The 15,718-nt window shown below is 47.5% G+C and overlaps 1 protein-coding gene across 3 annotated transcripts; it reads right to left on the bottom strand.

Moving 5' to 3' along the window:
* Positions 1–842: 842 nt before the first annotated feature.
* LOC105353972 lies at positions 843–13,412 on the bottom strand. 3 transcript variants are annotated; one of them, XM_023954398.1, is made up of 3 exons: positions 4,611–13,412; positions 4,371–4,475; positions 843–1,090 (listed from the first exon to the last, which is right to left on the bottom strand). In XM_023954398.1, the coding sequence occupies exon 1, from the start codon at positions 13,317–13,319 to the stop codon at positions 10,176–10,178; it is 3,144 nt and encodes a 1,047-aa protein (XP_023810166.1). In that variant the 5' UTR covers positions 13,320–13,412; the 3' UTR covers positions 843–1,090; positions 4,371–4,475; positions 4,611–10,175. The 3 variants fall into 3 exon arrangements, with proteins under 3 accessions (XP_023810166.1, XP_023810167.1, XP_023810165.1); XM_023954399.1 differs by lacking the exon at positions 4,371–4,475 and having other exon boundaries at positions 5,100–13,412; XM_023954397.1 differs by lacking the exons at positions 843–1,090; positions 4,371–4,475 and having other exon boundaries at positions 5,736–8,885; positions 9,113–13,412.
* Positions 13,413–15,718: the final 2,306 nt, after the last annotated feature.

Raw genomic sequence — 15,718 nt, forward strand, 5'->3', positions numbered from 1 at the left:
TTCTTCAATGATTTGTGATCTTCACTGGTGTCCATGGATTACATGAAATCTTTCCACCTTTATCCACCTTTGTCATGGTAGGGAGATCACGTCAATGCAAGGGTGGGGTCATCTGAGATTGCACAAGGGTTATATAAAAAAACACTAGTTTCTTTTTACGACAGGTTTTAGGCCATCACTTACTCTTTGGAGTTTTGTTGTGCATTTTGTCAAGAGAAGGGGCCTGAAAGTCAAAACCAGTGTTGGATTTGTCATTGTGGCTAATCATTTATCTTCTTTTCAGGACACGGTATTTGCTTGTGTCATCCATCCAATAAAAGGCTGTTCCTGAATGTCTTCTGGTGTCCTCTTTATAGGTTATTGTCCCATATACTTGGCCTGACTTTTAGTTTGTATGTAGCCTCATTGGGCTGTAACAATTCCCTTGCAATACCATAAAATGAGAAACAGCAGACAAAGGTCAACTGGTGTCCATGAAAAAGTGTGCATAGACACACCCTGGTGACATGTTAAAAAGAAAAAGTGTAACTTTTTTTCTTGCAGCAATAATTCTTGCTCTTGTGTTCAGATATTGATTTTTCCCGTAGACGTCCCATGTGTGTCCCTCTGTGTCCTTGATGTCACACAAAAGATTCTGAATGGTGAAAATGAAGCCTGAGAGGTGACAAGCACGTCATCAAGTCTTCATTCCTTGCATTATAAAGTTCTGACAAAATATGGCCCTCCACCTGCCAATAGAAAACAAACATTCAACCTAAAATTGAAACTGGACACCTTGTCATGACTATAGAACGACTGAGACCCAGATGCTGAAACCCGGAATGAGACACAGGACAGAGATGTCTTGGCGAGAAGGTAGATTTAATATGAGGGCCAGACAGGTAGGTATCTGTTACTGGAGGTCCGAGAATGTAACTGCGGCTCGTGGCGTCACTGGTGGAACTGCTCGTTCGGGTCTGGAGTCGGCAGCGTGAGTCCGTCTCGTGAGGCAGCTGGTTCGGCAGAGGCTCGTGGTGAGGATGAAGGGAACAGACCAGTAGAGGAGTCCGGATTACGGCTGCTGTGGGTGACCACTCGTGGCTGAGGTTTCCTGGAGACAGGTAAGACAGCATATGTTAACTACTTGGCTTAAGGCAAGGCAACAAAGCATGAACTTGACGTGAGGCCAAATATGCACCATCAGGGGCAACGGACTGGCGTTGAATGAAGATCCTGGAGCTCCTTAAGAAGGCAGGTGTGTCGATGAGGTGAGTGGAAGCAGCTGGGGATAATCAGGAACCAAGCGGAGAGGAGAGGGGGAAGGAGTCTGACAGAGGCACCATGACAGTACCCCCCCCTCAACGGCCGCCTCCAGGCGGTCAAGGGCGGCGATCTGGGTGGGCCCGGTAGAAATCCTCAATGAGCGAGGGGTCCAAAATGAGAGAGCGGGAAATCCAGGAGCGCTCCTCCGGCCCGTAACCCACCCAGTCGACCAGGAACTGGAATCCGCGACCCCGACGGCGGACATCCAGGATCCGATTGACGTCGTAAGCCGGAGCACCGTCGATGAGCCGGGCGGGTGGCGGGGAAGCGGACGGCGGGCACAGAGGACTGTCCAGAACTGGCTTGATCTGGGAAACATGAAATGACGGGTGAACTTTCAGAGCCTTGGGAAGACGGAGTCGGACGCAGGTGGGGTTGATGAGTTTCTCTATGACGTAAGGTCCGATGAATCGTGGAGCCAGTTTCTTGGAGGTGGCTTGGATGGGGATATTACGTGTGGAGAGCCAGACCCTTTGGCCAGGTTGGTACTCGGGTCCCACCACCCTGTGACGGTTGGCGATGCGGCAGTTGCTCTCTTTGGTGCGGAGGAGAGCAGCCTTAGCCTGTGCCCAGATGCGTTGGCACCGCTGGATGTGATGTTGTACGGAAGGCACCGCCAAGTCCAGTTCCTGTGACGGAAACAGAGGTGGTGAGTACCCGAGGGCGGCCTCAAAGGGAGAGAGCCCAGTGGCAGTGGAGGGATGAGCATTATGGGCATACTCAATCCACACGAGATATTGGGACCAGTCCTGCTGGTTCTGTGCCGCCAAGCAGCGGAGAGCTGCCTCCAGTTCCTGGTTCGCTCTCTCCGCTTGGCCGTTGGACTGAGGATGGTAGCCAGATGTGAGGCTGACCGTGGCCCCCAAGGCCGTACAGAAGGCCTTCCAGACCTGAGAAATGAACTGCGGGCCACGGTCAGAGACAATGTCCAGGGGGATGCCATGGTGACGGAAAACCTGCTTGGTCATGATATCAGCAGTTTCGGTGGCAGTGGGTAGTTGAGGGAGCGGAATGAAGTGGGCCATCTTGGAAAATCGATCTATGACTGTGAGTATGACGGTGTTACCTGCTGATGGGGGTAACCCGGTGACAAAGTCCATTGCCAAGTGGGACCAGGGCCTGCTGGGCGTAGGAAGTGGGTGGAGCAACCCCGCCGGAGCCGAGGAGGACGTCTTGGATCGGGCGCAGGTGGTGCACGCCGAGATATACTCCCTAATATCCTTCTCCATAGACGGCCAATAAAACCTCTTACGAAGTAAATGGAGGGTACGGTGGACCCCCCCATGGCACGCCAGACGAGACGCGTGACCCCAAGTGATGACTTCGGAGCGGAGATGAGCGGGTACAAACAGTGTGCCCCTGGAGGCGGGTGGATGGTCAGAGTCCCCTTCCAGGGCTTGAAGAACCTTGGCCTCGATATCCCAGGTGACACTTCCTATGATGCAGGATGAAGGGAGGATTGATGATAGAGTGTTCTCAGACGGACTGTATTTCCTGGAGAGGGCATCGGGTTTGGTGTTGCGGGAGCCTGGTCTGTATGGTGAAGCGAAACCGGTCAAAGAAAAGACACCAACGAGCTTGCCTGGAGTTGAGTCTTTTCGCGGAGCGTAGGTATGCCAGGTTTTTATGGTCCGTCCAGACGATGAAAGGCTGCTCGGCTCCCTCCAACCAGTGACGCCACTCCTCCAGGGCAAGTTTGATGGCTAAGAGTTCCCGGTTGCCAACGTCGTAATTCTGCTCAGAAGGGGACAGCTTGCGAGAGAAAAACGCACAAGGTTTGAGTTTCCCAGAACTCTCCTCCTTCTGTGAGAGGACAGCGCCCACCCCAGAGTCAGAGGCATCGACCTCAACGATAAATTGCCGTGAGGGGTCAGGTTGGATGAGGATCGGGGCAGAGACAAACAGTTTCTTTAACCTGTTGAAGGCCTGTTGGGCTTCGTTGGACCAGACAAAGGGATGCTTTATGGAAGTGAGGCGTGTAAGGGGAGAAGCAATACTGCTGTAATTGCGTATGAAGCGTCTGTAAAAGTTAGCAAAGCCCAGGAATTGCTGTAGCTTCTTACGGCTGGTTGGAGGTTCCCAGTTGGTAACAGCTTCTATTTTGGATGGATCAGGGCGTATGCAGCCAGCCTCGATAATGTAACCGAGAAACTGTACAGTGGGGGAATGAAATTCGCACTTTTCATGCTTAACGAAAAGCTGATTTTCCAATAGTCTCTCCAACACCAGCCGAACGTGATGCTCGTGTTGAGCCAGATCGTGGGAGTAGACAAGAATATCATCTAAATAGACAAAGACGAATCGATTAATGAAGTCCCGAAGGACATCGTTAACTAGCCTTTGGAAAACTGCCGGGGCGTTGGTGAGGCCGAAAGGCATTACTAAATATTCGTAATGCCCTAACGGGGTGTTAAAGGCAGTTTTCCACTCGTCCCCTTCCTTAATTCGGACCAAGTGGTAGGCATTGCGGAGATCTAACTTTGTGAATATGCGAGCCTTCTGGACGGAATCAAAAACAGAGGTGATTAATGGCAGTGAGTATTTGTCTTTTACGGTGATTTGATTTAGTTCGCGATAATCAATGCATGGTCGGAGGGACTTGTCTTTTTTCTGCACGAAGAAAAAGCCTGCTCCCACGGGGGAGGAGGAGGGTCGAATGTGCCCCAGGGCGAGGGCTTCCTGTACATAGTTCTCCATGGCTGTCTTTTCTGGTCCAGATAGATTAAACAAATGGCCCTTGGGCAATGGAGCGCCAGGCATCAGGTTTATGGCGCAATCATAAGGTCTATGAGGTGGGAGAGCACTAGCTTTGGTTTTGCAAAATACTGCTTTTAAATCATGATAACAACGAGGAATGTTGGACAAATCGACTTGGCTATGACACTCAGCGTTAGGAGAAGTAACGGAAGGGAGAGCAGAGAGAAGACAATTAGCGAGGCAATATGGGCTCCACTGGATTATAGTCCCTTGAGCCCAATTAAATTGAGGATTATGCAGTTTTAGCCAGGAAAACCCGAGTACTATGGGAGTATGGATGGACTTGGTGATGAGGAAACGGATAGACTCACGATGGTTGCCAGAAGTAATGAGCAGGATGGGTTTGGTGCGGTGGGTGATGCGGGATAAGAGTTGACCGCCTAAACCGGAAGCCTCGATGGGGTTCTCCAGGGGTTCTGTGGGAATCGACAGTTCATTAACAAGTTGCTGGTCAATTAAACTCTGCTCGGCCCCGGAGTCGACCAGGGCCCGTAACTCATGCACTTGGAGATCGTGACTTAACTTGACAGGGATTAGTAAAAAATTATTACCGGCCAGGTAGATGTTTGTTACCCCTCGCAGCCTGTCTCCTAGCGAGGGGTTCGGGTGTTTAAACGAAGCGGGCAGGAGATGACAATGTGGCCCTTTGCTCCGCAATAGAAACAGGCCCCCTCCATGCGCCGTCTGCGGCGTTCCTCTTCAGACAGTCGAGAGTGTCCAACCTGCATAGGCTCGTCTGGAGGTCTAGAGGGGCTGAGGGAGTCGAGAGGGGTGGCGTGAACAGCGTGTGAGAAGTTGGAGGATGTGGTGGTTGCGGCACGCTGGAAAACGGGCCCTCGTTCCCTTTGACGCTCCCGCAGGCGAACATCAGAGCGGAGTGCCGCAGAAACCAGTTCCTCAAATGACCGGGCTTCGGGTTGAGAACACAGATGATCCTTAATTTGTTCATTTAAAGACTGGTAAAAGATCCCCTTCAAAGCTGCGTCGGGCCAGCCTGCCTCGACCGCCAGAATACGGAAATCTATAACGTGTTCACTCACCGAGCGGTTACGCTGCCTGAGCGCGAGTAACCGACGGGTTGCTTCGTCCTGTTTGCGTGGTTGGTCGAAAATTAACTGGAACTCTCTGAGGAAACGTTCATAAGTGAGGTGGCTTATGGGATTGGAGGAGAGGAAAGCCTGGGCCCACTGGAGGGCTTTATTGCGTAGAGAGTTGACGATCAGTGATATTTTACTGTGATCCGACTGATAATGACGGGGGGCTTGTTGGTAAATCAGCTCGCATTGGAGGAGGAATCCTCCGCAGGCTTCAACGTCACCAGTAAATGGTTCCGGTTGCAGCCGGATGTTTTCGTGAGCGGAGGGTGATCCGGAAACGGAAGTAGCCGAGTTAGCCGTAGCTTGAGCCGTATCTGTTGGAACATGGGAAAAATGTCCGGTTAAATTGTTCAATGTCTGTGTCAAACCGTCCAGGCGGTGAAAAAGGTCCTGTTGGGCCGCGGCCATCTGGGATAGGGCGTCGGCCTGGCGACCAAGCAATATGCCTTGCTGGGATACGGCTAATCTGAGTCCCTCCGGGTCAGCTGGGTCGGGATTATGGCCAGTCCGTTCTGTCATGACTATAGAACGACTGAGACCCAGATGCTGAAACCCGGAATGAGACACAGGACAGAGATGTCTTGGCGAGAAGGTAGATTTAATATGAGGGCCAGACAGGTAGGTATCTGTTACTGGAGGTCCGAGAATGTAACTGCGGCTCGTGGCGTCACTGGTGGAACTGCTCGTTCGGGTCTGGAGTCGGCAGCGTGAGTCCGTCTCGTGAGGCAGCTGGTTCGGCAGAGGCTCGTGGTGAGGATGAAGGGAACAGACCAGTAGAGGAGTCCGGATTACGGCTGCTGTGGGTGACCACTCGTGGCTGAGGTTTCCTGGAGACAGGTAAGACAGCATATGTTAACTACTTGGCTTAAGGCAAGGCAACAAAGCATGAACTTGACGTGAGGCCAAATATGCACCATCAGGGGCAACGGACTGGCGTTGAATGAAGATCCTGGAGCTCCTTAAGAAGGCAGGTGTGTCGATGAGGTGAGTGGAAGCAGCTGGGGATAATCAGGAACCAAGCGGAGAGGAGAGGGGGAAGGAGTCTGACAGAGGCACCATGACACACCTCTGATCATGTTTGGAGGGAACGTAGCTTAAGCGGTTTCCAACATCGTTTATGGACATACAGGCTTCAGCGTTCTGGTGGTTTAATTAACCCTGACCCTTCAAAGAAGTCTCTTCTGAGAATAACCATTCTTGATCTGATACTTTTCTTTACATGTTTTTGATAATCCTAAAAGATGCGACTGAATTGTCTCAATTTCGTTGGATCCAGAAAAAAATCATTTTCTGTGGATGACATCCCACTCCCTCATTCCATTTTTGCATACAGTCAATGTCAACAATCCATTAATTTAAAGCCAGGCTGAGAAAAAGGCGGGCGGTGCAGCTATTGGCTCAAAGTGAAGGTCTAATTGATAATGATACTGAATTGTAGAGTGACAAAATCCCACCGTAGATCCTGCTGCACAAAACCTCATTCTTGCAGGGTTTCTCCTTATTTTGAGACAGTTGTATGTACTTTTTTCTGATTTTTCTAAATAAATCTTTATATGGAAAAAAGGAAGGAAAGGGCAAACATTTTTTTTTCTTTGTTCAGTTATCGCTTCCAGCAACAACAAATCTTCTTCTGCTTTCAACGTGCTCTTCCTCTTCGGCTTGCTGTGTTGTTGTTGCATTTTCACCATGCTTGCCTTCAGCTGTCAGGACTTTGCATTAATAAGGTTTTTAATAAGATGAAGTTTGTTGTGAAATAGAGCTTTTTTCTTGGTCCCATCCGTGTTAATGTTTGAAAAAAAGCATTATGGACAATGATTGAGATTTTTAGAAAAGTTGTCTTCAAGTTTCAGAACAGACAGAAATATTTTATGTGTTGCTGAGGAGTCCTGACTTTTTTTTTTTTGTTTCCATTTTTTCTTGCATACTGGTGCATAGTGGTGATGACCTGACTCATCTGCTGATTTTCAGATCTCTTTAGGGCTTTTTGGTTGTTTTACTGCATCACACAAACCACCAGTTGATAATACCGGAGGAAAATCTAGTGCAGCAAAAAAATCTACTGAATTTTTTAATTTTATCTCAAGCTGTCAGATAACATTTTGTTTTCGTAGCAAAAATAGATTTTTTTTACATACTTGGTAAAAATTGTATAATGACATACTTTTAATGCATGTGACCTTCAGGCAAGAAAGGAAAAAAGTCTGAGGCCAAAAGCCACTGTGATAACTCATTTTAACCCATTGTGACCCTGAACGGAAATAAACATTTCAACTTTTTGAAGTTTTTTAATTTGTATGTAGCGAACTCAAACATTTCATGGATAAATCTGAAACATCCACATCTGAAAAGATTCAAATCTGCTTTATAAATACGATTTTTGACAGTAAAATGTTTTTACTGCATGCTCATAAGCCATGTGCAGAAAGAAATTGCTCCTCCTCTGCTTTTTCTTTGACACTTTGTTACACACTGGATTGCTCCAAACTAGTAAAAAGCTAAACTCGGTCTTCATAGTTGATAGTAAATGGAAAAAGTGTTGACGATTCAAATTTCCTGAATGCTGTATCTACTTTTCATATATACTAAGGCCTAAAGAATTAGGTATTATGTTCACACTTTGCTCATCCCGTTTGTACTGTTCCCCTAGCAGGTGTTACAGGATGAGTATAGCAAAGACAAGTAGTCTAACAATAGGGTAAATAAAGCATCAGCTCAGAGGTAAAGGTCACCTCTTGTTTTTGTCCAGATGATGAAACAAAAGGTTTGTTTTAAAGAAGCCAGCGCAGTGATATAGAACAATTGTGACCGGAACTTCCTTTTTAGGATTACATCTTCACTGTCCATTCCTTTTTAAGTCACACCCAGCAGCCAATCAGATCAAGTATTCCCCCTGACCATGGTATAAATGACAAGAAAAACTTTCTGAATGTGAGTCGGTAAACTCTGATAATCAGGATGTTATTGAGAAATTGGTTCCCGTATTACCTGCACCACAGGGCACCCAAAATTATAAAGCATACTGTCAATGAATTGACTACTTTTTTGAATTGATGTCATATATAAGATGCAAAGCCAAGAAGAAGGGGTAACAGATAAGTACGTCAGTCAGACTTCATCAACTGCGTTCACAGTCATTCTAGAGTTTTATTTTGTGCCACGCTGCATGTTAGCCTCGTTAGAGGTGTTAGCCACGTTAGCGTGCTCACACCTCTAACTCCAAACCTTGTTTGCAACCTGTAGAAAACAGACTAAAACAATCATTATTGTGACTATTCCAATACGCTACATGTTAGCTGCGTTAGCGTGTTCACAATAACACCCAACCTTGTTTGCAACTCTGAAAAAAACAGTGGGATATTCTGACAGAGCACCGTGTGCTTCTCAAAATCGCTTCAACATCAGTAAACACAAGCAGAATTCATCAATATTTAAGACGGTTTGGAATATAAAGCAGACAGTTTTTTTTGAAAAAGATGAAGGCATATAATGACCTCAAGTTTAGAAAATACGATAGTTTTCAAAATGTCTACAAACGTTTTGGTCTAGACATCACCTGCTGCTTTGTACAACTTCAGAAAAAGGAACGACTCCTTTGCCATTCTCAAATTAATATGAAGATAATCCTTATGGACATACAGAACCTGTTTCCTGCAGACTCTGTAATGATCTATTTATCCGATCCGCCTTCTCTAGCATCTCCTGGACAGAGCATGAGCAGGTTAGAACTCCCTGTTTGGACAAAAAATGCAAAAAGTTGGTTTATTTGAAGAAAAAATCTCATTGTGTTCTCCAGAGGTGGGAATTAAATTGAGTTATTATAAAATTGGAAAACTTTTCTCTAAAGGAGACATAGTGGAACCATTAATATCCTTAATTTGCAGATGTGCTCCAAATTCACTTAATGTTTCAGTACTAATGGCTGAAAATATGATTTGCTAAATCTTTTGATCAATTACCTTAATCCAGAAATTTCAAATCTCGTCTGCAATAAGTCAGAATCGAGTCCAGGCAGGTAAAATTTGTTCATTTTTTCCTGAAGACAGACAGGAGGATTTTATCCTGCTGCAAAACTCCCATTAGAGCTGCCTCCACCGATTGCGAGGACAGATTGATAACATTGATTTTGCAAGCATGTCACCTCACCGGCGAGGACTGGTGGAGACAGATCAGGAGGTTTCAGCAGCCAATCACAGCCCGGCCTCAGAGTCTGTCAGTCACCTCCCAAAGGGCCAATGAGACGGCCTGCAGAGGCGCAGACGCCATTCCCTCCAAACCTGTGCAGTCAAGGGTTAAAAACAAATTCACTTGATGAGTTTCACAGAGAGCAGCCTGTTCTGCAGCTCAGAAACGGACTCTTCACATGTTTCCATCTCTGCAGTGGGTGTTTCCTGCAGTCTTAATGTGGCGTCGCACTTTTCAGAAATTTCAATAGAGCCGGTGCAAAAAAAACATACCATTTTCAAGACTTAAGGATGTAGAAGTGTACTCAATTGCTTTGTGACATAAATTTACTTTAATAAAATACCAGCTTAACCCTTCTTGGGTACTTGTGTTTAAAAGATTTCACATAAAAAATAGGAAGCCAAGTTTCTGCATCTAGTCCAGTGGTCTCCAACCTTTTTGAGGTCACAGTCCAGTGTAATATCAGACAATATTTCACCGACCAGGCTGTACGATTTTTTTTTTTTTTTTTACTTTTGATGTCAAAGTGGAAGCTTAAAAAATCAGACACCAGCTTCAGCCTTGTCCAAAGGTGTAATGGATAAAACAAAACAAAACAAAATTCTGGTAATAAAAATGACATTTTGCATAGATAATAATAAACGTGAATCCACTGTACAACTTTATAAGCAGCCTCTTTGTAACATTAGACAGGCAGTTGCTGAATATTCTGAATTGTACATGAAACATCTCATGGATGCACTGGGACGCATCCTCAGTGATGTATCCTGAGGTCATCGGGTGTTTCGGGTCTCACAACATCATACACCCTCACCCAGGCGACCCAGCCGGGGTTGATCAGACCCCGACTTGCGTCCCAGCAGCAGACCACGGATCAGCCCTCTTCATCCACAGCCACCTCGTGGCCTTCTTTGCGGCTTCGCACACAGATTGAATGGCCCTCTTTTTGGCCGCCCCTGTGATGCCTAAATGGCAGAGGACTTTACAAAGGGAACGTCCCGCAAAGCCTCTACAGCCAACTTCTACAGGCTCATAGAAAGTTTTCCAGCCTCTTTCCCTGCACCCCTCAACCAGTTCCTGGTACTTAGCGCGTTTCCTCTCGTTTGCTTCCTCCATGCGCTCTTCCCAGGGCACCGTGAGTTCCAGCATGATCAGATGTTTTGAAGTCTCCGATATTAATAACATATCTGCGCGGAGATTTGTTCTCACAATGTGCTGAGGGAACCTTAGCTGTTTTTCTAGGTCAACCTGCAGCTGCCAGTCCAAGGCTTTGTGGAGAAGGCCTGTCAGTAATTGTTTTCGCACCTGAGGTTTCTCCCCAGCTTTGATGAAGGGTACTACCTTCTTTGGAGCGCGCTGGTTTTTGCTGGCTTTTATGGCTGAGGCTAAACTCTCAGCAAGTGCTTTAAGCACCTGGCGCAAGCGGTAGCGACCATCAGCCAGAGCTCTTGGGCAGGTGCTAAGGAGATGTTCTAATGAGCCCCTCCCAGAGCAAAGGAGGCAGGATGGCATTTCACTCTTTCCCCAGACATGGAGGTTTGCTGGGCTTGGCAGGACATCATAGACAGCTTGTACCAGGAAACGGACCCGATGGAAGTCTGCCTGCAAGATGTCTGCCCAGCTAATCCTGCGCTGCAGTGTACTCTCCCACCTAGTCCATGCTCCCTGCTGCCGAAGACCCGTCAACCTGCTCGCTCGCTCTTCCTCCACACCTGCTCTGACCTCTTCTTGGAGTAGACGGTGTCTTTCCTTGCCATGGGCCTGGCTGACCACAGTCTTTGGGAGGTAGCCCAAGCCCGCTCTGCCTATTGCCACGGTGCCCACCAGTGCCTTTTGTCTCAGACGTGACTCTGCCTCCTCCACTGCTTTTCCAGCCTTCCATTTTCTTCCTGTCCTCACTTCAATGCCCGCTGCTGACACCTTGCCATCTCTGGAGTCTCTATAATGTAGGACCACCATAAATTCTTCTGTGAGGCCAATGAAGGGCAATTGCAGGACATTACTTGTCCCATACAACGCCGAGCTGGTAAGACACCATGGAAGGCCCAGCCACCTCCGAAGAAAGCCACTGATCTTCTTTTCTAGGGACTCTACTGTTGTCATTGGGACTGCATAGACCAGCAAGGGCCACAAGACTCTAGGCAGGATGGAATGCTGATAGATCCAAGCTTTAAATCTACCCGGCAGACCAGACTTGTCTACCTTAGTGAGCCATACTCCAAGTTCTTTGTTGGACTTCTGGATGGCAGCAGCATCTTTTAGGCTTGAGTCGAAAAACTTCCCCAAACTCTTAACTGGTTGTTCTGTGATGGTCGGGATGGCCGTCACTGAGATGGAAAACCGGAACTTGTCAACCACTTTCCCCCTCTTCAGCACCATGGACCTTGACTTTGAAGGCTTAAAACTCATCCTTGCCCAGGTGATGAGTTTCTCCAGTCCTTTTAAGATCCACCTGCTCCCTGGGACCGATGACGTTGTGATGGTAAGGTCATCCATATAGGCTCTTATTGGGGGCTGTCGTACAACTGACTTGGTTAGGGGCCCTCTGCATTCCACCTCAGCTGCCTTAACCACCATGTTCATGGCAAGAGCGAAAAGGATAACAGAGATGGTACAGCCTGTGATTATTCCTTTCCCAATACGATGCCAGTCAGATTTTCCTGAACCAGAAGTGACCCACATCCTGAAGTTATTGTAATAATCCACGATCAGGTCCTTGATCTTACTGGGAACATGATGGAGGTGTAAGGCGAGCTCAACCAGCTTGTGTGGAATTGATCCATAGGCGTTGGCCAGGTCCAACCACAAAACACCTAGGTCACCTTTGTTCTCATGTGCCTCTCTGATGAGTTGTGTAAATACACCAGTGTGCTCCAAGCAGCCGGGTGCTCCAGGAATCCCCCCCTTCTGCACCGAAGGGTCGATGTAGTCATTTTTGAGGAGGAACTCTGTCAGTCTGCGTGAAACGATGCTGAAAAACACCTTCCCTTCAACACTCAGCAACGAAATGGTTCGAAACTGGTTGATGTTTTTCGAGTTCTCCTCTTTGGGGATCCACACTCCCTCAGCCCACCTCCACTGGTCAGGAACTCTTCCTCTCCGCCAAATCACCCTTAGGATCTTCCACAGGTGTCTGAGAAGTTGTGGACAGCGTTTATATGCTACGTAAGGTACACCACTGGGGCCTGGGGTAGATGCCCAGCGAGCTGCCTTGATGATCTCCTCAACCTCCTTCAGGCTTGGCTCCGTCAGATTGAACTCAATTGTAGGTGGGGCTGGCTTAATTAGAGCTTTGTTGGGCTCCAGTTCTTGCTCTCTCAGGGGATCGCTCAATGTGTCCTGGAGGAATTGGTTCACTTCCTCTGTTGAGCACTCAAGCTGACCACTACGCTTGTCCCCAAGCAGTTTCTTTGTGAAGCCGAAGGGATTGGCGATGAAGGCTGCACGCTTCCTGGCTCTCTCTCTACCCCGTCTCCGGTGCCACTCAGCTCTGCGTAGGCTCATCAGCTGCTTTCGCAGAATGTTTTTCAGCTCTGATAATGATTGTTTTTCCTCCTCAGTAGCTTTCTTGTGGTGTTTCTTGAGGGTACGCAGCTCCTGACGCAGGTGATGTATCTTAGTAGCCCTGCGGTTCTTGGTGTAGGGGGTATGCTTGGTCTGTCCTTTCTCTATGTGGCCAAATCTTTCTGAAGCATAGCTAACTATGATGGTAGTCATCGTTTGGAGTCGGCTCTCAGCATCTCCTTTGGCTGCGGCTTGGATGATGTTGGACACATCCTCATCAAACTGGCACCACTCACTCCGTTTTCTGGCTGGGGGCCACTTAATCCGCTGCTGCGGAACTACTCTGCTGGGGTTGGGAGGCTTTGGTACGTGGAGGGAGTGGGCTCTGTGGGTTGCCTCCTGGCCGGGCACCTCCTGCGTCTCACCAGGTTCAAGACCTGTGCGTTGCACCTCACTTTCCCGCTCCAAGCATTTCATTCTGGCCTGATGGATTTTTAGGCCTCGATGATTCTTGCACAGCTTTCCGCAAATACATATCACGTTTGTCGTTTGTCCGTTTGCATGAGTTCTTAACCTTAGGTCCGTCCGGATGGAGATCTCATCCTCCCCCCCTCTCGGGATCTCCTGGGGGTATCTCTCTGTAGGGCTTTCCGTAGCTTGTTTGGGTTCTCTCTCACGAAAGACACAGGCTGGGGTGCTAACCCATACTGTCCCGGGTGCCGTCTTTCCGAGCTGTCAACTGTCTCTCCAGTAGTCCACCAAACTGTTCTTGGTTGTCAACTAGTCTATTCCCAGGAGTCACTGGCTACGCCAGAACATAAACTTGTACATGAAACATCTCATGGATGCACTGGGACGCATCCTCAGTGATGTATCCTGAGGTCATCGGGTGTTTCGGGTCTCACAACATCATACACCCTCACCCAGGCGACCCAGCCGGGGTTGATCAGACCCCGACTTGCGTCCCAGCAGCAGACCACGGATCAGCCCTCTTCATCCACAGCCACCTCGTGGCCTTCTCTGCGGCTTCGCACACAGATTGAATGGCCCTCTTTTTGGCCGCCCCTGTGATGCCTAAACGGCAGAGGACTTTACAAAGGGAACGTCCCGCAAAGCCTCTACAGCCAACTTCTACAGGCTCATAGAAAGTTTTCCAGCCTCTTTCCCTGCACCCCTCAACCAGTTCCTGGTACTTAGCACGTTTCCTCTCGAATTAATATTATGGTTTGTAGGAACAACTGTCGCATTAATCCATTTTTACACTAGAGACTCCAGTTTTTTGTCTGTTAAATACTTTTATCCAAGTCCAAGGCTTTTCTTCTGTTTCTTCACCTGCTCTTTTCTGCAAAAGTAAACTTTCCAAAAAAAATTTTTTGTTAGCTTTGCAGTTTTAATTTAGAGGTCAGCGCAAGCAAAGTAGTAGATGAATTTTTGACTTTTGACAGAACGACTTGACAGGCGTCAAGAATGAGTCAGATTGGGGTTAGATAATCCAGTAGTTTTTCAAAATAAAAGAATCTGAATATAAGTAAAATGGAAAAAAAAAGTGGGTCATGTGTTTTTTTTCTCTGTGGCCCAGTACCAACTGTCCCACGGTCTGATACCAGTTTGCGGCTTGGGAAACCGCTGATCACGTCCATCTTTGCATGAGCACATCCAACAGTCATGAGCATCAAGACCAATCTGTAACATTCACAAATATGGAATAAAAACCCAGCATTCATCTTAAATTTGACCACCCACCATCATCATTTTCTTCTGAGAAGGTTGAGCAAATAGACAGAAACTCAGAAAACCAATAGCTAAATTGGATTTCGATTGGACCACCTTAAAAACTTCATGTGGGGTTCAGGTGGACCGCGTCGTTCGTCTGCTGAGGTCACAAACATTTTGCATTGACTGGCAGGGCTGGACAGCAGCATATGTTAAATGCAGTATGCTCTCACCTCACAGTGAGAAGGTCCTGGTTCAAATCCCGACTGTGTCCTTTCTATGTGGAGTTTGCATGCTCTCCCCATGCATGCATGGGTTTTCTAGGGGAACTTCACCTTCCTCTCGCAGTCCTAAAACGCGTTTCATGGGTTAATTGGTGTCTCTAAACTGTCACTATGTGGATGTGAGGGTGGGTGGTCCTGTAACTCCGCTTTCACCCGACAGTAGCTGGGTTAGCTTCAGCAACCCCATGACCCCGAAAGGGATTTAGCGGAGATGGTTTTCTGGTACCAGGCTTCATGCTTCTGTCAATTGAGACAACCCAGATCCCAAAGCTGCAAATGAGCCCCAAACCATCACACCACCACCACTGTGTTTAAGGGATGTTCTGATGCTCTTTTTTTAGTTTACAGCATTCCTCTATCAGATCATCAGAATTTGGGGTCCGGATGTTGTGTAGACTTCCAGATGTTTTCCCCGAATGAGACAAAGCTTTTTATTCTTTTGATTTATTTTCTAAGCAGTCATCAATATTTCCTAAGTCTAATTGTAAAATAATCAACTGATTTTAGATCAGTGAGGTCCCTCTGTGTCTTGCATGTTGTTCTGCTTCTTTTATGACCTCCCTGATGAATCTTTGTTGCGAGCCAAATTGGTCGGTCCATCCTGGGAGTGTTCTCCACCCCACCAAGTTTTCCCCATGTGTGGGTAACCACTCTTAAGTTTCAAAGTTGCTGAAATATCTCTGTAACTCTTTCAGACTTCAACATGTCAGCGAATTTGTCATCAGATCTAGAATTTCTTTCAACGACAACACAGTGTGTCTTTTTGAGATCTTCATGCTGCTCCTCTCTGCCCTGCAGCTCCTTCTATGCTCTTCTGTTTTCGAAAATGTCCTTGTGGAGGTGATCGTGTTATGTTCCTGGACTCACTCTTAGCTGGAA

The sequence above is a fragment of the Oryzias latipes genome, chromosome 4 (genome assembly GCF_002234675.1).
Source record: "Oryzias latipes chromosome 4, ASM223467v1".
Classification (NCBI taxonomy): domain Eukaryota; kingdom Metazoa; phylum Chordata; class Actinopteri; order Beloniformes; family Adrianichthyidae; genus Oryzias; species Oryzias latipes.

Bases quoted from the DNA above. Each gene is read 5' to 3' on its own strand.
- LOC105353972 (XM_023954399.1), bottom strand. From the start codon at position 13,319: ATGAAATGCTTGGAGCGGGAAAGTGAGGTGCAACGCACAGGTCTTGAA.